At 33.1% G+C, this 16266-nt stretch overlaps 3 protein-coding genes across 3 annotated transcripts; 2 read left to right on the top strand and 1 right to left on the bottom strand.

The window, feature by feature from the left end:
* The first annotated feature begins 1416 nt into the window (after positions 1-1416).
* LOC133822106 (proline-rich receptor-like protein kinase PERK12) lies at positions 1417-5077 on the top strand. Its single transcript, XM_062254333.1, has 8 exons — positions 1417-2622; positions 2720-3217; positions 3313-3399; positions 3505-3575; positions 3668-3744; positions 3900-4047; positions 4137-4298; positions 4396-5077. Exons 1-8 carry the CDS (start codon positions 1677-1679, stop codon positions 4729-4731), a joined length of 2325 nt encoding a protein of 774 aa, XP_062110317.1. The 5' UTR covers positions 1417-1676; the 3' UTR covers positions 4732-5077.
* A 1998-nt stretch (positions 5078-7075) lies between these two features.
* Positions 7076-8228, bottom strand: LOC133822107 (uncharacterized). Its single transcript, XM_062254334.1, has one exon. The coding sequence runs from the start codon at positions 8075-8077 to the stop codon at positions 7325-7327; it is 753 nt and encodes a 250-aa protein (XP_062110318.1). The 5' UTR covers positions 8078-8228; the 3' UTR covers positions 7076-7324.
* A 2360-nt stretch (positions 8229-10588) lies between these two features.
* LOC133820931 (glucan endo-1,3-beta-glucosidase-like) lies at positions 10589-12295 on the top strand. The gene is made up of 2 exons (XM_062253492.1): positions 10589-10939; positions 11081-12295. Exons 1-2 carry the CDS (start codon positions 10852-10854, stop codon positions 12049-12051), a joined length of 1059 nt encoding a protein of 352 aa, XP_062109476.1. The 5' UTR covers positions 10589-10851; the 3' UTR covers positions 12052-12295.
* Positions 12296-16266: the final 3971 nt, after the last annotated feature.

Consider the following 16266-nt stretch of genomic DNA (forward strand, 5'->3'; position numbering starts at 1 on the left):
CTAAATTAATCGCTATTGTAACTGGTTACACCTAGGTCTAAAAAAAATCTGATATGAATAAAATGAATCAGGCCTCATGGTACCTGGTTACTTAAACAGATTTGAAAAAAAAAACCCAGAAAAATCAAAAGTTTTGTTTGCTTGTTTTTTTATTTCTTGTACTTGTATTCTAAATAAATTTTGTAAACCTATCGATACATTTTTTTAGCAAACGTTCTAGTTCTATTTCTTTAAATAATTAATAAACACATAAATATTTATGTTAGAACCTTATTTGATGAACGTTTGACTGCTAAACCTATATCCAATTGATCTTAACATCACATGGAAGAACCTTTTGACAACTTTTGTCATTTTCAACCAAAAAAACTAATCATCTAACCTAAGCTTTCATATGTTAAAAGTACCATAAAATATTCAACTACCTAGCTTCTTATATTACCCTAGCCTACACTAAATAATAGCAATCAACTTTTCTTAAGTACATTTCTTAAATCAAATCAAATATGAAGTCAAGTACTTGGTTACTTACCAGTTCGTCGTCGTCGTCGGCAGCGGCGGAGGTAGCATCGCTAATCTGAGATGGACACTGAATGGGGGAGAGAAAGAAAGAAATGAGAAGAGAGAGAGATCGTGAGGAGAGAAGAGAAAATAAGAGAATTAAGTTTATGGTAATTTATTTACCATATTTAAATTTTTTTTTCAAAACTTACCATATTTTGTACAATTATTATTTTTTCCATAAATTTAGAAACTATATATATTTTTCCCATATTTATGTAAACTTCTTCAACTATATATATATATATATATGTAGTTGCTTGTTAGGACTGTTGAATCTCGTTATATTAGCGCAACATCAGTGTTATATGAGTAAATTGTTTCAATAAAAATGAATGATATGCAATATAAGATGACACATTTACAATAATTGCTATAGTTATGGGGAAAATTTCCTATTTACCCAAAATAAAATTTGTGTGAGTATTAAACTTTGTGTGAGTAATTACTTTTGATTAATAACAAATCTTCTATTTTTTCAGACTTTCAGCCCATTGGGCCTAGCCCATTACCAAAATTAGAATTGCGCGGTAACCCGAAATCAAAGGAGAGAAAAATCATGGTATTAATTAAAATAAGGTCAGACAGTTGGAGAATTTAAACCAATTCAATGAAGATCGTGCACCCAAGTAGCCATATTACATGATTAGATTCAGCCAATATACTCTCGTAACAATCATAACATTATAATTTTTTTAAAGAAAATATTTGTTCAATTTATTTATTTTTAAACTAAAAAAAGTGAGAATTTTTAGTTGTCGTTTGTTTAATGTTGGTGATCATGGTGGTGGCAGTCATGAATTTTGGTTTTCTATTCTAATACAACACAGGACCACTTCTTTGTCTCTTTCTCTCTCTCTCTCTCAATCAATACGCGTTTTTTTATTTTTAACTTCCTTTGATTCAATTTCAAAGGCAGCCATAGCCATTGATGTTATAGTTATTAGCAGATTTTTACGTGTACGACCTTTTGCATGGTTTTTTGTTTTTGATTTTACGTACTTTTTTGTTTTTGGGTTATCTATAATTATAATAGAGCTTTGTAATGGAAAAAAAATTATAGAAACAAAAACAAGAAAAATTTAAGAAGAAGACCATTACCAGAGAGGTAAGAGATGTCGGGTTTGAATGACATTCTTCCTCCTGTAAATCCTAACTCGCCGCCTCCTTCCGATACTTCTTCTTCATCACCTCCGCCGGAATCCTCCACGTCATCACCGCCGGCCACCACAACCGAAGACACCCAAAGTCCTCCACTTCCATCACCCACTACTCCCTCTGAAGCCTCTCCCCCTCCACCTGAAGTAGTTTCGTCACCACCGCCGTCGTCTATTTCTGATTCTCCGCCACCTTCGCCGCCGCCGTCTGCACCCTCACCTCCATCGGATTCGGGTTCGAGCTCTCCTCCGCCTTCTGACCCGCCACCTTCAAGCACAACCCCATCACCACCTTCGCCGGCGTTGACGCCTGTTGTAAATCCGCCTCCATCGAATCCGACTGTCTCACCTTCTCCGCCTCCTCCTCAAAACCACTCAAAAAACCCACCACCATCGCCAATCTCGGAAACCCCACCTTCTCCTCCGTCACCGTCGAGGGATTCGTCTACTCCTCCTGGTTCCGAGCAGAAATCTCCGCCACCTCCGGAGGTGTCTGGATCCCCTCCTACCTCTACCCCTGTTTCACCACCCGTCGACACCACAGTCCCGACCCCAAGTTCACCAAATAATGTATTCACCCCACCAACGGTTCCCAGCTCAAATGCTCCACCAACTCCCACTTTGTCGAATAATGATCATAACAATGGTGGACAAAGTCCCACATCTGGTTCAAAAACAGGGTCTTCTTCTTCTTCTTCGTCTGCCTCGTCTTCTGGAACCTCAAAATCATCATCACAATCAAATGGAAATCATGGAACTGTTGTGGGGGTAGCCGTAGCTGGAGTCGTCCTCGTTACCTTAATAGCCCTCCTCTTCCTCAGCTCAAGGAGAAAAAGAAGACGAAAAGATCAGCTTTATGCTTCCCAACATTACATGCCCGCAGGTCCTCTTTCTGTAAAATCAGGTGTGTACGTATCTATATTACTATATATGAATATGATGTAAGTAATGATTTTTAGTTCATGTTTCAATCAATGGTTTTTGGGTGTTATCTGAATCAGAAGGATATTATGGGGGTCAAGTACAACAACAACAACAACAACAACAACACAGTAATTTCGTCAACAACCACTCTGGGCCAGCGGACAGCTTCTATGGCTCACAAGGCCCCAATTCATACATTTCCAATAGCCATGGGAGTCAGAGAGGCAATGCAGCAAGCCATGGTGGGGGTTTGGAGATAGGTGGTCCTAATCCATATTTCAGCTACGAAGATTTGATGGAGATAACAAATTCATTTTCGCGTCAAAATGTGCTTGGTGAAGGTGGGTTTGGGTGTGTTTACAAGGGCTGGTTGCCTGATGGGAGAATAGTGGCTGTGAAGGAGCTCAAGGCTGGTAGTGGACAAGGGGAAAGGGAGTTCAAGGCCGAAGTTGAGATCATCAGCAGAGTTCACCATCGTCATTTGGTGTCTTTAGTGGGATACTGCATAGATGAGGATCACAGATTGCTCGTCTATGAATTTGTTCCTAATCAAACTCTAGAGCATCATTTGCATGGTATTGTTAATTCAACACTTTTTTGTTATTGGGTTCTTTTAGTTTGTTATGTCTCTTCTTTTGGTGCTCACTGCTATGCTAAATTATGCTATCAGCTCCTGGACTGCCGGTATTGGATTGGGCCAAAAGACTGAGGGTTGCTTTGGGGGCTGCGAAGGGTTTGGCATATTTACATGAAGATTGTATGCATCTCTTTGAGCACTCTCATCTCGTTGTACTGTGTGTGTACTTAAATTTACTATAGCTTTTAATGCCTTCTCACATTTGTTTATCTGATCCATTGACAGGCCATCCAAAAATTATCCATAGAGATATAAAGTCTGCTAACATCTTAATTGATGATGCTTTTGAGGCACAGGCATGTATTTCATAGTCTCTTTGTTGCTCAGTTTTTCACTACTCAAAATAATATTTCTCTTGTACTAAGATTTGATTTTTGTTGGAGTACAGGTTGCTGACTTTGGCCTAGCCAAGCCATCAAACGACACTCACACCCATGTATCCACACGAGTTATGGGGACATTTGGGTAAGTTACAAATTTTGTGCAATATCATCATATAATATTTAATCCTCAAGATTGTTTCTTGATAGTTCATTATCATAGTAGTGATTCCATATCAGTCACAACTCATATCAGGTTTCAACTTGGCCAGTTTCTTATGTTCAAATTGGGCTTTGCAGGTACATGGCACCAGAGTATGCATCAAGTGGAAAATTAACAGATAAGTCAGATGTGTTCTCATTTGGAGTGGTGCTTTTAGAGCTTATAACTGGGCGTAAACCTGTTGACCCTACTCAACCCCTCGGGGATGAGAGTTTGGTGGAATGGGTACGTAATAAGATGATGATCCATGATCCTTGTTTGTATTCATTGTCATATAGAGTTAACATGTTATACATTGTCAAAATATTTGACAGGCTCGTCCACTGCTCATCGAAGCCCTTCAAACTGGTGACTTGAGTGAATTAGTGGATCCACGGCTTGAAAATCACTATGTTGAGAGCGAAATGATCAGAATGGTAGAGGCAGCCGCTGCCTGTGTTCGCCATTCTGCCCCAAAACGACCTCGTATGGCACAGGTACGTGATCTTCTTATTCATTCTTCGTATTATCAATATGTACACACACACACACATATATATACACATATATATGTACTTACTTGCATATATTCAGGTGGCGAGAGCATTGGACTGCGAAGGAGAAATGTCTGATCTGTCCAATGGAGTAAAGTATGGACAGAGCACTATATACGAGTCTGGGCAATACAACCAAGACATTATGAGGTTTAGAAAAATGGCACTAGGCGGAGACAGTTCGGAATATGACACATACAGTGGAGAGTTCAACTCTAAAGAGGTTTCTGGTCAACAAAAGTCAACATGGAGAGATGGTTGTTCCAGTGGAGAGTCTGAAACTCGAGCCTTTACAATACGTAATAATAATATCAATAATGGTGGTGAACAAAGATACGGCGGCCCACAATCCAACTTTGGCAACCGTCAGTTCTAAATAGTTTTTGAAATATACCACATTATTTTTCATGGTTTGATTTATATCCTTTATCACTTTTTTTGGGTACTCTTTTCACGTTTGGTTGCCCATAAAATATTATACATGCTTGATGTATATTTGTGAGAAAGTATTGCCACATATGGACTAATTTGACCTATTAATTGTAAAGTTTTTGTTTTGTTTTTTTTTGATGTCCATCAATTCTTTCCATTTTTCTATTCTGTCATCTTGTTATTTTCCTAGTTCTTTTGAATTAATTACCGGGAGTCTAACTGTTAGAGAAGCTTGTAAATGCGAATGCTCAACAAGATAAGCCAGTCTTATATATATTGTTGACTTTGTATTTTGTCTCGTTACTTGTATGTTTGAATATTTAGATAAATTATTTTTTCGACCTTATATTTTATATAATTGTTCGAATATAACTCTAAACCTTATTTTGGTCAAAGTTTTCTCAGCTGAAATCACAAATAATTTACCAAATTAACAATTCAAAATATAAATAAAATCATTTTGCTTAAAAACTGTATTGTTATATTCAATTTTTTCTTTATCAAAATTGAGTTTAGGGATCTATTTAAATAATTTTATAAAATATAAAATCCAAAAATAATTTTTTTAAAATACAAGGTCCAAATTTATAATCAGAAAAAGCAAGGGTGAAAAAAAAGTTTTTTTTTTTTTTTATGCTCAAAATTGTTATTATAACAATGATTTACTTTCATTCACTTTGGAGAATCCTCAAATTGCTCATCCTACTAAGTCTCACATTTAATTTCATATATGTACGCTAACTTATACGAGGAAATAATAATGTCTTAGTGCTAGTAAAGTAATAATAATAATTATAAAAATACAATGAAAAATCATGAACATATATGATATATTCATAAAGGTAATTAGAAAATTAGATGGTGTCAAAATTGATATTTGTAACCACAATAAAAAAAATTATATTATAATGTCATATATATATATATATATAGAGAGAGAAAGAATATGTTCTCTTTTTAGGACCCATCTCGCTGCACACCGCAAACAATATATATAGTATTATGTAACATAATATTACGCTAACAATGTGTGCAGTGTACAACAACAAGACCCGTTCCAAAATGGTAATAATTGTGAGAATTGGTGAACATAAAATAAGGGCTGTGCAAAAAATCCAAAATACTGAATAAACTGTTCAAACTGACTGCTCGAACACCGAAAAAATCAAAACCTACGGAACCGAAAATAAGTAAAACCATTTTGACGAAAATGATATTAAGTCGATCGATTTTATAAGTTAGTTGCAAACCGACTGTACAAACCGAAACCGACCGAATATGCTTAGGTTTCAAATTTGTGGATGTAATATTGTAACCATGTGTTTAGGTTTTCAAATCTTAAAATTAACAAATTAAATGAACCATTTTCATATTACAAAAAAACTCAAAAATGGATTCCAATAATCTACATTTTTTAACTTAACTTTTTTTTTTTTTTTTTTTAAAATAAGTTCGATTTGGACGGTTTTAACCGACCAAAATGCAATCTAAATCGGTCGATTTTTTTAGGTATTGTAAATAGGTCAATCAATTTTTAAATCACACCAAACCGAACCGAAAACCAAAATCTAAATTTTAGAATAAAAAAACTGTCCAAATCAACCGATGCTCAACCCTAAATAAAAGCGCACAAGTGGTAGGGAGTTTGCTCTTGTAGTTTCTTGAATAAACTAGTGCAGTGTAAGAGTTTAAGAAGAAAGCAATGAATAAAAATCCTTTTAGATCAGTTTCTTTATGGACTTCGTTCAAGTACTCTGTCTAAATTGTTAGCTAGCTAAATCAATCAACCTCCTTTCCTGTCTTCAAATGTTTTAAATTGCGTACCGATATATATGCCAACTATATCCAATTTTCATGGAATTTACTAAAAGTATTCCTAGGCACGTTATTTCGCTTTAGTGTTTGAAGACAGACATATTTTATTCAAGGGGCCTACAATTATGAGTCCCATCTTGCTAAAGCCAACTTTTAGTTTTGAATTAATCAATTATATACTTACACCATAATGCATGCCATGATTCAACTTCTAGTTCCTCCCCACATCAATTTTGAAATTCATAATAATTATTTTTAAATATAAAAAAATATGTTCAAATTAATGAGATAAAATGGCAACAAAATTTTTATATTTCTATTTTTTTCTTCAATTAGAATAAAATAAGAATTCTCAGATTCTTATTAGGTATCGAAGAAAACTTGTAAGCCAAATCACCCATAAAAAACACAAATGCACCTAGTTTTAGAGAATCACTATTGTAGATCTTTAGTTCAGTAAAATCACATTAACATTTATAATAATGTCTTTTTACTAAACATTTATGTTATTTCAATATCTTTGTGGTTCACGGAAACATATCGTTAACAATTGATACTTACATAGCACGTTTAGTTTCAATCTAAAAACACAGAAATGAACTTCTTTTGGCCACATAAAGAAAATTAAAAGTAATAATAAAGAATAAAAGACAGGGATTTTGAGATATTAATCCAGCCAACTAATCCTAAAGAGTTGATCAATGTGGAGCATATATATATATTTATGGGTCCATATGCCCTCCATCACCATGGCCATGGTGCTTCTTATCCCCATGTTCGTACGGCTTGTGGCCTCTGCCACTGTCTCTGTTCCCATTTGGTTTTCCATGGCTCGGAGTTCTCTTATCGAACCCAAACTCGAAATCCCCATCTTTGGGCCGGGAGCTACGGTTCCCGAACGTTTCAACATAGCCTTCTCTGGACCCTGGCCTAGGCCCAGGCCCAGGACCAGGCCCATAGCTATTCTTACCAAACTCAGGATCTCCATGTTTGGGCTGAAAATGTGGATTCCCAAACTCGGTATCTCTGTCCCCATCTTTGGACCGAAAGCTACGGTTTCCGAACGTTTCAACGAACCCTTCTTTGGGCCCAAAGCTACTTTTACCAAACTCAATATCACCTTGTTTGGACTGAAAATGTGGATTCCCGAACTCTATGTCTCCTTCTTTGGGCCGAAAGCTCCGATTTCGGGGATCAGGCTCGCCTCCTTTGGGTCGAGATTTTTGAGACTTACTGGGCTTTTGGGTATGGCTATGACTATGGGCTTTACGATTGCAAAGCCTGCCAAGACAGCAAGCAATAGCTGATATGACCACAATCACGGCCAAGACAATGAAGACTGTCCCAAATGACCCACTTGAATGGTGGGTGGACTCATGCGTCGGCTGATTTGTGACTGGATAAACCAAAACGGGTTGTTGCTGCTGTTGTTGAGGCTGAGGAACTTGCTGTACTTGGGGTTGCATAGTGGCCATCTTTGGAAGATTTGGGATTTGGAGAAGAGAGGATGAGATTTTGGTTTAGTACAAATGGTTTTTGGGGTTGGTTCTTTGAGTGAGAACAAAGGGAGACTTGGGTTTACTCATGGAACAAGCAAGGTTTATTGCCTTGTTAGAAGTGGTTATGTATAATGGAATGGTGGTGTTTAAATTATTTGGGGTATTTGTGAAAATAAAAAAAAAAGGGAGTAACTTTAGTTATGTTTCTTTATTAAAGAGAGACAACTAAAGATATTCCTTGTGTTTTCTTCACTGCGGAAGGAGCTTGCTTAGATTGCTTTGTATGAAGAGAAAGTGACATTTTGGAGCCTTTAGACCACACTAATATTCTCTAAAAGCCATCAAAGAGTGGCATTTTGTTGACAGATAATCTCATTATAATAAGTGCATTATACTAGTGTACACTAATGCATATACGAAATTATGGATTAGTATTATCTGGTGGCCAATATCTTGGCAGACTATTATTGGTGAGAATCGAATCCATTTGATTTCTTATTAGAACCCATTGAGGAGAAATATAAATAAATAATTTTTTTGTATAGCAATATGTGATAGAATCTTTTAAAGCCTAATAAACGAAAAGAGCAAAGTTTTGGGAAGTCCTCCAAGCAAACGATTACTTCGCTTAATCCGTTGATAGCGAATTATCCCTTGGTTTCAACTTTGAATAGTGTAACTTTAATTAAAATTTGAAGTGTGTACAAGTCCCTTAAGGCATTCAAAGATGTTTATTACTACCCCACAAAAGAAAATGTTTATTACTAGAAAAGTAGAATGTGAAAGCAAACAGAAGTTTATTAATAATGAGAGACCAAATTTGCTTTTTGGGTTTTTTCTGGTCTAAAGATTTACTAACTTCAAGATATTTTTAGTGACAGAGATTATGAGGTTCAACTTAGGGATCTGTGCAATGATAACCTTTAGCAATTTTTCATATACATGGTTATCAACTTAATGGGCTGATTGTCTTCTTTATTCCTTTTCCTTTCTCAAAAGAATAATTCTGCTAGAGTGGACTGAGCTTGAATTTTCTAATCTCTTTTGATATGATTAGCACAATCATGGAGGAAAATTATATCAATATATTAATCGAAACAGGTTGGTACTTAAGCACAAGTACTAGCTTTGGGCCCCGGAGTTTACAGGAAATGCAAAGAGTGTGAATTAGATGCTCGATCTTACAACTTTATGCTTCTGCAAGTGATCCTTGTTAAGTGGCGCCGTTTATTTGGACGGTCTATTTTGCCTTTTTTAATTAAGTCTTTTGCACAATAGAAACTTGTTCACTAATAGCGTACAACGTTAGAATGTACATGAGTTAGATTCATAGATAACATTGCTACTTTAATCCAAAGTAAGTAAAGATTTGAAATTCTTATCAGATTTTAAATAAGTGTTAAAATTGTTCATAAATCGCTAATGAGAGTTGCTATTGTTAGAATTTTTATATTTTAGTTCACGCATTGCCTATATTAGCATATAAGGATAATTGTATATTTATATGCATGATATAATGTCTATTGTTTAATTAAGACCATAATGAGATAATCTAGTTAACTAACTATATTTGAGGCACATAAATGCATTAAATTTGATTGCTAATCTTAAGGGGTGTTTGATATGGGATAAAGTAAAAGTGTGAATGAGAATTTAAATTTGATTCAAATTTTAAAGGGTAAAGTTAATAATTTGTGTGGACCCCATATGTATTTTAAATGTAAAGTGAACCCTTTTATACACAAGAGTTTAATATTACTTCTATCCTAAGTTTCTCTACACTATTCAAGACAACTCAACTAGTCAAAACAAATAACCCTGGTAGGTTTAGGATTTACACTTAGACCAAAATACTATTTTGGTGCTCATATTAATGAGAGTATATGAGACCTATATATACAAGGGAATATACTCATTTGGTACCCTGTGTTTTTGCAAACTATTATTTTGGTATCCTCTGTCATCAATTATATGTAATTATGTAATTATAAATTTAAATTTGTAACTTACATAATTGACAATAGTTTGATTAAATTGACAAAATTTTATCTATCAAATCTGAGTTTAAGGTATCAAATATGTACGATTTTAAAATACAGGGTACCATATGAGCATTATTGAAAACAGAAAGTACCAAAATGATACTTTGCAAAAACATAGGGTACCAAATGAGTATATTCTCTATATACAATAAGGATAAATAAGTGAAAGTGTATGCAGTAGGTTAACATCCATGTATCCCTCCTCTTGCTTCCTTTTTTTGTTTTGCAAGTTATTATAGAGATTCAAAATTTCCCCCTATATTTATGATTTAAGAAGCATGTTTTCTAAAATAAAATTATATTATATACTCTAATATTTAATAAGAATTATTTGTTTTGTGTTTGATGTTGATGTTGATGTGTATGAGTATGGTTTTATATGATTTTGTACTCATCAGCCCATAATAAATCTAACAGCTATATTACATCATAGAAGGATCACATATTCGCGTTTATATTAGCAAAATCCAACCTCTACCAAACCAAATATCAATCTATTTTTTGAAATCCAACGTTGAAAACCACACGAGTAGTAGATGCATGCAAATGCATAATATTTTATACCAAAAACCAAAGCACATGCAAATTGCTTTAAACCAACCATAACTAAAACTTGACTCAAAACTTATCTACCATAGCCATGTTAGCACCAAATCCCATACAAAATGATGGTATTTCTCTTCCGAAATACGATCGTGGAGTTGAACAATGCCAGGAAGACAAGCATTTCCCCTCTTGATACCCCAACTCTCACTACTATTCCTTCTTCAGCTTTGTTTGCTTCTCTCACCTGCAGGTGACATTATTTATTCATTGGTTTATTTTGTGCAAAGAGATAAAATTTTAACCAAATAAGACGTGTATATTTTACGTAGTGATATTTGATTTCAACAAAATATTTTTTAAAAAAAAGGCTATTATTATTTATTTAATGCAGTTTCTGCTCCAATCGGAATATGCTACGGCCGCGTGGCCAATAATCTCCCACCAACAAACGACGTCGTCAAACTCCTCCAATCAAATGGCGTAACTAACGTCCGCCTCTTTAACACCGACTCCGCCGTACTCCGATCCTTTACCGGCACCGGAATTAAACTAATGATCGGCGTCCCCAACGAAATCCTCCCCTTCCTCGCAACATCTCCGCAGTCCGCCGCCATGGACTGGCTCCGGTCCAACATCTTCAACCACATTTCCGCCGATCAAGTGCGATACATCGCCGTAGGCAACGAGGTTTTCTTAAAAGACTCCTTCTACGCCCCTCATCTCATCCCCACCATTCTCAATCTCCACCAAGCTCTCCAAACCCTTGGTTTTGCCGATTCCATCAAGCTATCCTCGCCGCAAGCTGCGTCTGTACTCTCCAAATCGTATCCGCCGTCCTCCGCTTCCTTCGACCCCTCCCTCCGTTTCGCCATAGTTCCTCTCCTCCAGTTCCTGACCGATACCGGGTCGCCGTTCATGGTCAATCTCTACCCCTACTTCAGCTATATCAACAGTAAACCGGAGGAGGTTTCGTTGGATTACGCTCTGTTCAGACCTGAACCTGGCCGTACGGTTCGAGACGGTGCGTATGAGTACAGTAATGTGTATGATGCGAGTATCGATGCGTTGGTGTATGCGATGGAGAAGGAAGGGTTTGGAGGAGTGACGGTGGCGGTGACGGAGACCGGGTGGCCGACGAGTGGAGGTGAAGCGGCGAATGTCGATAACGCGGCGGTGTATAATGGGAACGTGGTGGCGCGTGCGATGAGAAACGCCGGAACTCCTAGGAGACCTGGCGTGGGAGTGGAGGTTTACTTGTTTGATCTATTTGACGAGAATGGAAAAGTTGGGGAGGAGTTTGAGAAACATTTTGGGATTTTTGGGCTTGATGGGGTTAAGGCTTATGGGCTGGATTTCAACTGAGGAAAGCCCAAGCCTAAGCCCAAGCCCAAACATTAAGAGAAATGTGGTTCGCTTTTTAGAATACAACTTATTTTGGATTAAAAGAAGGGATAAAAAAAATGTTAGTTTGTGTATGATTTTTCTTTAGCTTACAAGTGCAATTTAGGGTCAGCTTTATAAAATTGCTTTGCGTTAGAGATTGGGTGGAATTATAGTAGAGTGATTTCAATTTTATTAAATAAATGATTGAAATTTATATATTAATTGGGAAATACTTTTTTTTTATTATTATTGAAGTTCATAGGAGAGACTATTACAATAAGAATTTGTTATTATCAATACCATTAGAGAAATTAATGATAATCTTATGATCATATTATATATTATTTTTGTTAATATATTGTCAATTTTAATAATATTAAATATAATTTTTTTAGTAGAAAATGATTCAACCAGCTTTGCCACATAATTTGATCAACTTGTTCAATAGCATTTAGTGCACCTTGTATAAGGTCATCATCACTAAATACATAATAATTGCAGAATATGATCATCACTCTATTACATAATAATTGTACACTGGCATAATCACTCTATTGCATAACAATTGAACAGATTGTATATTCACTATAGAACATCACTTCAAAATTGTTTTGGTAGGTAGGAGAGGTGGAATTTATCTTCTGCTTGTGAAACCAAGAAAACAAATACTAATATGGATATAGTGTATCTTACATGTTACTTGGTAGCTCTTTGATTTAATGGGAATTCAAACAAGCCCAACCTGATCACAACTTGCCGCTTTTGAGAAAAATACAATAAAGTAATTGTGCCAACCACAATTACATATATTCTTGTGTGAATATATGTAAGCTATTAAAATTCCTTCAAAAGCTATGGAAAGACTTGTTCTATTTCTATCACTATAAGCTCTCACAAGCCTACAACAATTGGGAAATTTGAGTTTTTATGCTTAATGGGGTGGTGTAATTCAAAATAATGCTAGGCATTTTTATCATTTTAAAATGATGCCATAAGTTTTGACAGTACCCAAAATGCCCCTGTCACAATTCTCCCAAATTCCTTTTGATTCTCCTTTCTCTGTCTCACTCTCTCGGTTCATCCCCCGCCATCTCCGATTCGTATTCTTCTTCGTTTTCACGTTCTTCTTCTTCTTCTTCTTTTTTACGTTCTTTTGTATTTTTGTTGTTGTTTCAGATCAGTTTTTTCTTTTCTTTTCAGATCTGGTTTTCTTTTACAAATCTGGTTTTTTTTTTATAAACCTGTTTAAGTAACCAGTTACTATTATGATTCTGTTTTATTTTCAGATATGAGTTTTTTGTAGACTTAGTTGTAACTAGTTACCTTATTTAATTTCCTTCTTCATGGTTGTTTTTAAATTTGATTTTGTTTTTTAGATCTCGTTTTCTTTATAAAACTACCTAAGTAACCAGTTACTGTCACGATTTTATAATATTTTTCAAATCTGAGTTTTTTTATGGACCTAGTTGTAACCATTGCCTTATTTAATCTCCTTCTTCATGTGTTATTTTTAAATCTGATTTTATTTTTCAGATTTGGTTTTCTTTATAAAACTACCTAAGTAACCAGTTACCTTCTTTGATCTTCTTCTTCTTCTTGGTTATTTGCATATCTGATTTTGTTTTTCAGATGTAGTTGTTTTTTTTTTAAAGATTTGGCTAAGTAACTAGTTACAAATTAATTGTTATTTTGATAGGGGTAACCAGTTACCACCTTCTTCTTCTTCTACTACTACTTCTCACATTAATTTTTTTTTAAGTTTTTTTTCTAGGTTTGGCTCAGTAACTAGTTATCAAATCAGTTATTTTAATAGGAGTAATCAGTTACCTTCTTCTTATTTACTAGATGTATTCTGATCTGTTTTTTTTTCTTCCAAATCTGTCAGTAACCAGTTACAATTCCTTGAGTACTTGCCATGACAGTTAAAATTGATAGTAGTAACCGATTACTGCCACATTACTAAAAAATCTAAATTTATTTTTATAGTGGTAATCAGTTATTATTAAAAATGAAATTAAATGACATATATACATCTCCAACAAATAATCTAAAACATACATATGTATAATGACATAACTAGACATCATCATCACAATTAGTGAAAGTCATTCTCATCACCTCATATTTGAATGTATATATAAAATTAATATAATAACAATAATAATACATCCATATATATATAAATGTGTACTATTTTATAATCTTATATATATGTATATACATATAAAAATAATAATAGCAATAATATATGTATATATATAATGGAAAAAATTATATGGTTTTATGTATGTAATTAATTGTATATATATGTATATATATTATTAACTTAAATATGATTAAAAAAATATAGTAATAAAAATATTCCGTAATTAAAAAAATCAATATTGAAATTATATAGTATATTTTAATAAAATTACAAAAATATGGAAAAAAAATCCCATAAAAATATAAATAAATAAAATATGCCATACAAAACTTAGGGGAAAAACATGCCATATTTATCAAAGTTTTAAAAAAAATCACATATTTCATGTAATTTTCCCATTAGGATATGAGTGACTATGAGACCACAAAAGAAGTAAAACCAGAAAGAAAGAAAAATATGAAAAATATTAAAAAAAAAAAAAAGTTTGGACCTTTTTTAAATATGTATTTTATTTAATTATGAGTTTGGATTTTATGTTTTAAAAAATAATTTTTTGGTTCTGTTTTTTATAGATTAGTTCAAATAAAACTTTAAATTAGAGTTTGATCAAAATTTTCTAAACTAAAATTATAAATAATTTATCAAATTAATAATTCAAAATAAAAACAAAATTATTTTATTATATTGTTATATTAAATTTTTTTTTTATAATAATTTGTCAAAACATAAATTTAAAGATAACAAAAAAAAAAAAAAAAAAAAAGCATAAATCGTTTAGGAAGAATAAATGACGATTTTTATACAATCAATAAATAAAAGAATAAACATAGGAAAGAGAAGAGACTCGTAGACCTTGCTCTTGACTTGTGTGACATCTTTCTTAACTTTTTTTTATTGTTAAACATTTCAAATTATTAAATGGTTAACGGAATCTTTTTCCCGTTAGATAGCTGAAAAAATCAAGCACGTGATAATAAAATGAATTGATGAGGTGTCATAATTTAATTCGGTAGACAGAGAAGAAGACAGGAAATGTTGACAGAGGATCCCCAAGCATATAATTTCATCGTGTATTAAGATAGATATCTATCCATTTATTCTATACCGTTACATTGATTCTATATTTCATGGATGGCCTATAATTTTTTGCACCTCTTGATTTTTTTTATTACTTGTTTGGGTTTTGTATTTTGATAAATTATTTATTTAGACTTCATGTTTTATAAAATAATTAAAAAAGAATTCTAAATCCAATTTTAATTAATATTTTCTCAACTAAAATCATAGATAATTTATCAAACTAATAATTCATAATAAAAATAAAATCATTCTACTTAAAAACTGTGTTATTATATTCAATTTTTTCTTCATCAAAATTAAGTTTAAGATTCTATTTTAACAATTTTATAAAATATAGAGTCCAAAAAATAATTTATGCAAATACAAAATCCAAATAAATAATTAAACCACAATCTACACAAAAAAGTATAAATACTCTCTAAGATTCATTTATTATTCGCCTTATGTGACTGGTCATATTGTTTTCATGCTTTGTTTTCATAAACTATTCAGAGGTGGGGCCTGGTGGGGGATCGAGTTGCTTTTATGTTCTAATTGATTTGTTTTTAGTAAGATGCTCTTTGGTAATATTTAAAAAAATAGATTTTTATTTAATAAATTAAAATTTTAACAATTAAATATAAAACAGTATTTAGTAATTTTATTTTTGTAAAATAATTTAATTAAAATTCATTAAATTTTGAAAATAAAATTTTTTCACTTTTGATTTTTTTTTAAACCGCATTCGACTTTTTGTATTTTTTTTTCTTCTTCAAATCAATACCTTATTATCATACACATTTTTATTTTTTATTTTTAACAACAAAAACAAAAATAGTCACTAAATATATTTTTATTTTTATAAAATAAAAAAACATAAAAAATATATATTCTATTTTTGTGTATAAAAAATTCAAAATAAATTTTTTTACCACGACCTAAATAATTATCAATTGTTTGGCTAAAAGGGTAAAAAATGCAACAATAAA

Source organism: Humulus lupulus, chromosome 3 (assembly GCF_963169125.1).
Source record: "Humulus lupulus chromosome 3, drHumLupu1.1, whole genome shotgun sequence".
Taxonomy (NCBI): Eukaryota; Viridiplantae; Streptophyta; class Magnoliopsida; order Rosales; family Cannabaceae; genus Humulus; species Humulus lupulus.

What these genes read in the sequence shown, in the direction of transcription:
- LOC133822106 (XM_062254333.1), top strand. Translation starts at nt 1,677, where the DNA reads ATGTCGGGTTTGAATGACATTCTTCCTCCTGTAAATCCTAACTCGCCG. An exon ending in TCCTCTTTCTGTAAAATCAG is followed by an intron (nt 2,623 to 2,719) that starts GTGTGTACGTAT and finishes TATCTGAATCAG; the next exon opens with AAGGATATTATGGGGGTCAA. An exon ending in TCTAGAGCATCATTTGCATG is followed by an intron (nt 3,218 to 3,312) that starts GTATTGTTAATT and finishes TTATGCTATCAG; the next exon opens with CTCCTGGACTGCCGGTATTG.
- LOC133820931 (XM_062253492.1), top strand. Translation starts at nt 10,852, where the DNA reads ATGCCAGGAAGACAAGCATTTCCCCTCTTGATACCCCAACTCTCACTA. An exon ending in TTTGCTTCTCTCACCTGCAG is followed by an intron (nt 10,940 to 11,080) that starts GTGACATTATTT and finishes TATTTAATGCAG; the next exon opens with TTTCTGCTCCAATCGGAATA.
- LOC133822107 (XM_062254334.1), bottom strand. Translation starts at nt 8,077, where the DNA reads ATGGCCACTATGCAACCCCAAGTACAGCAAGTTCCTCAGCCTCAACAA.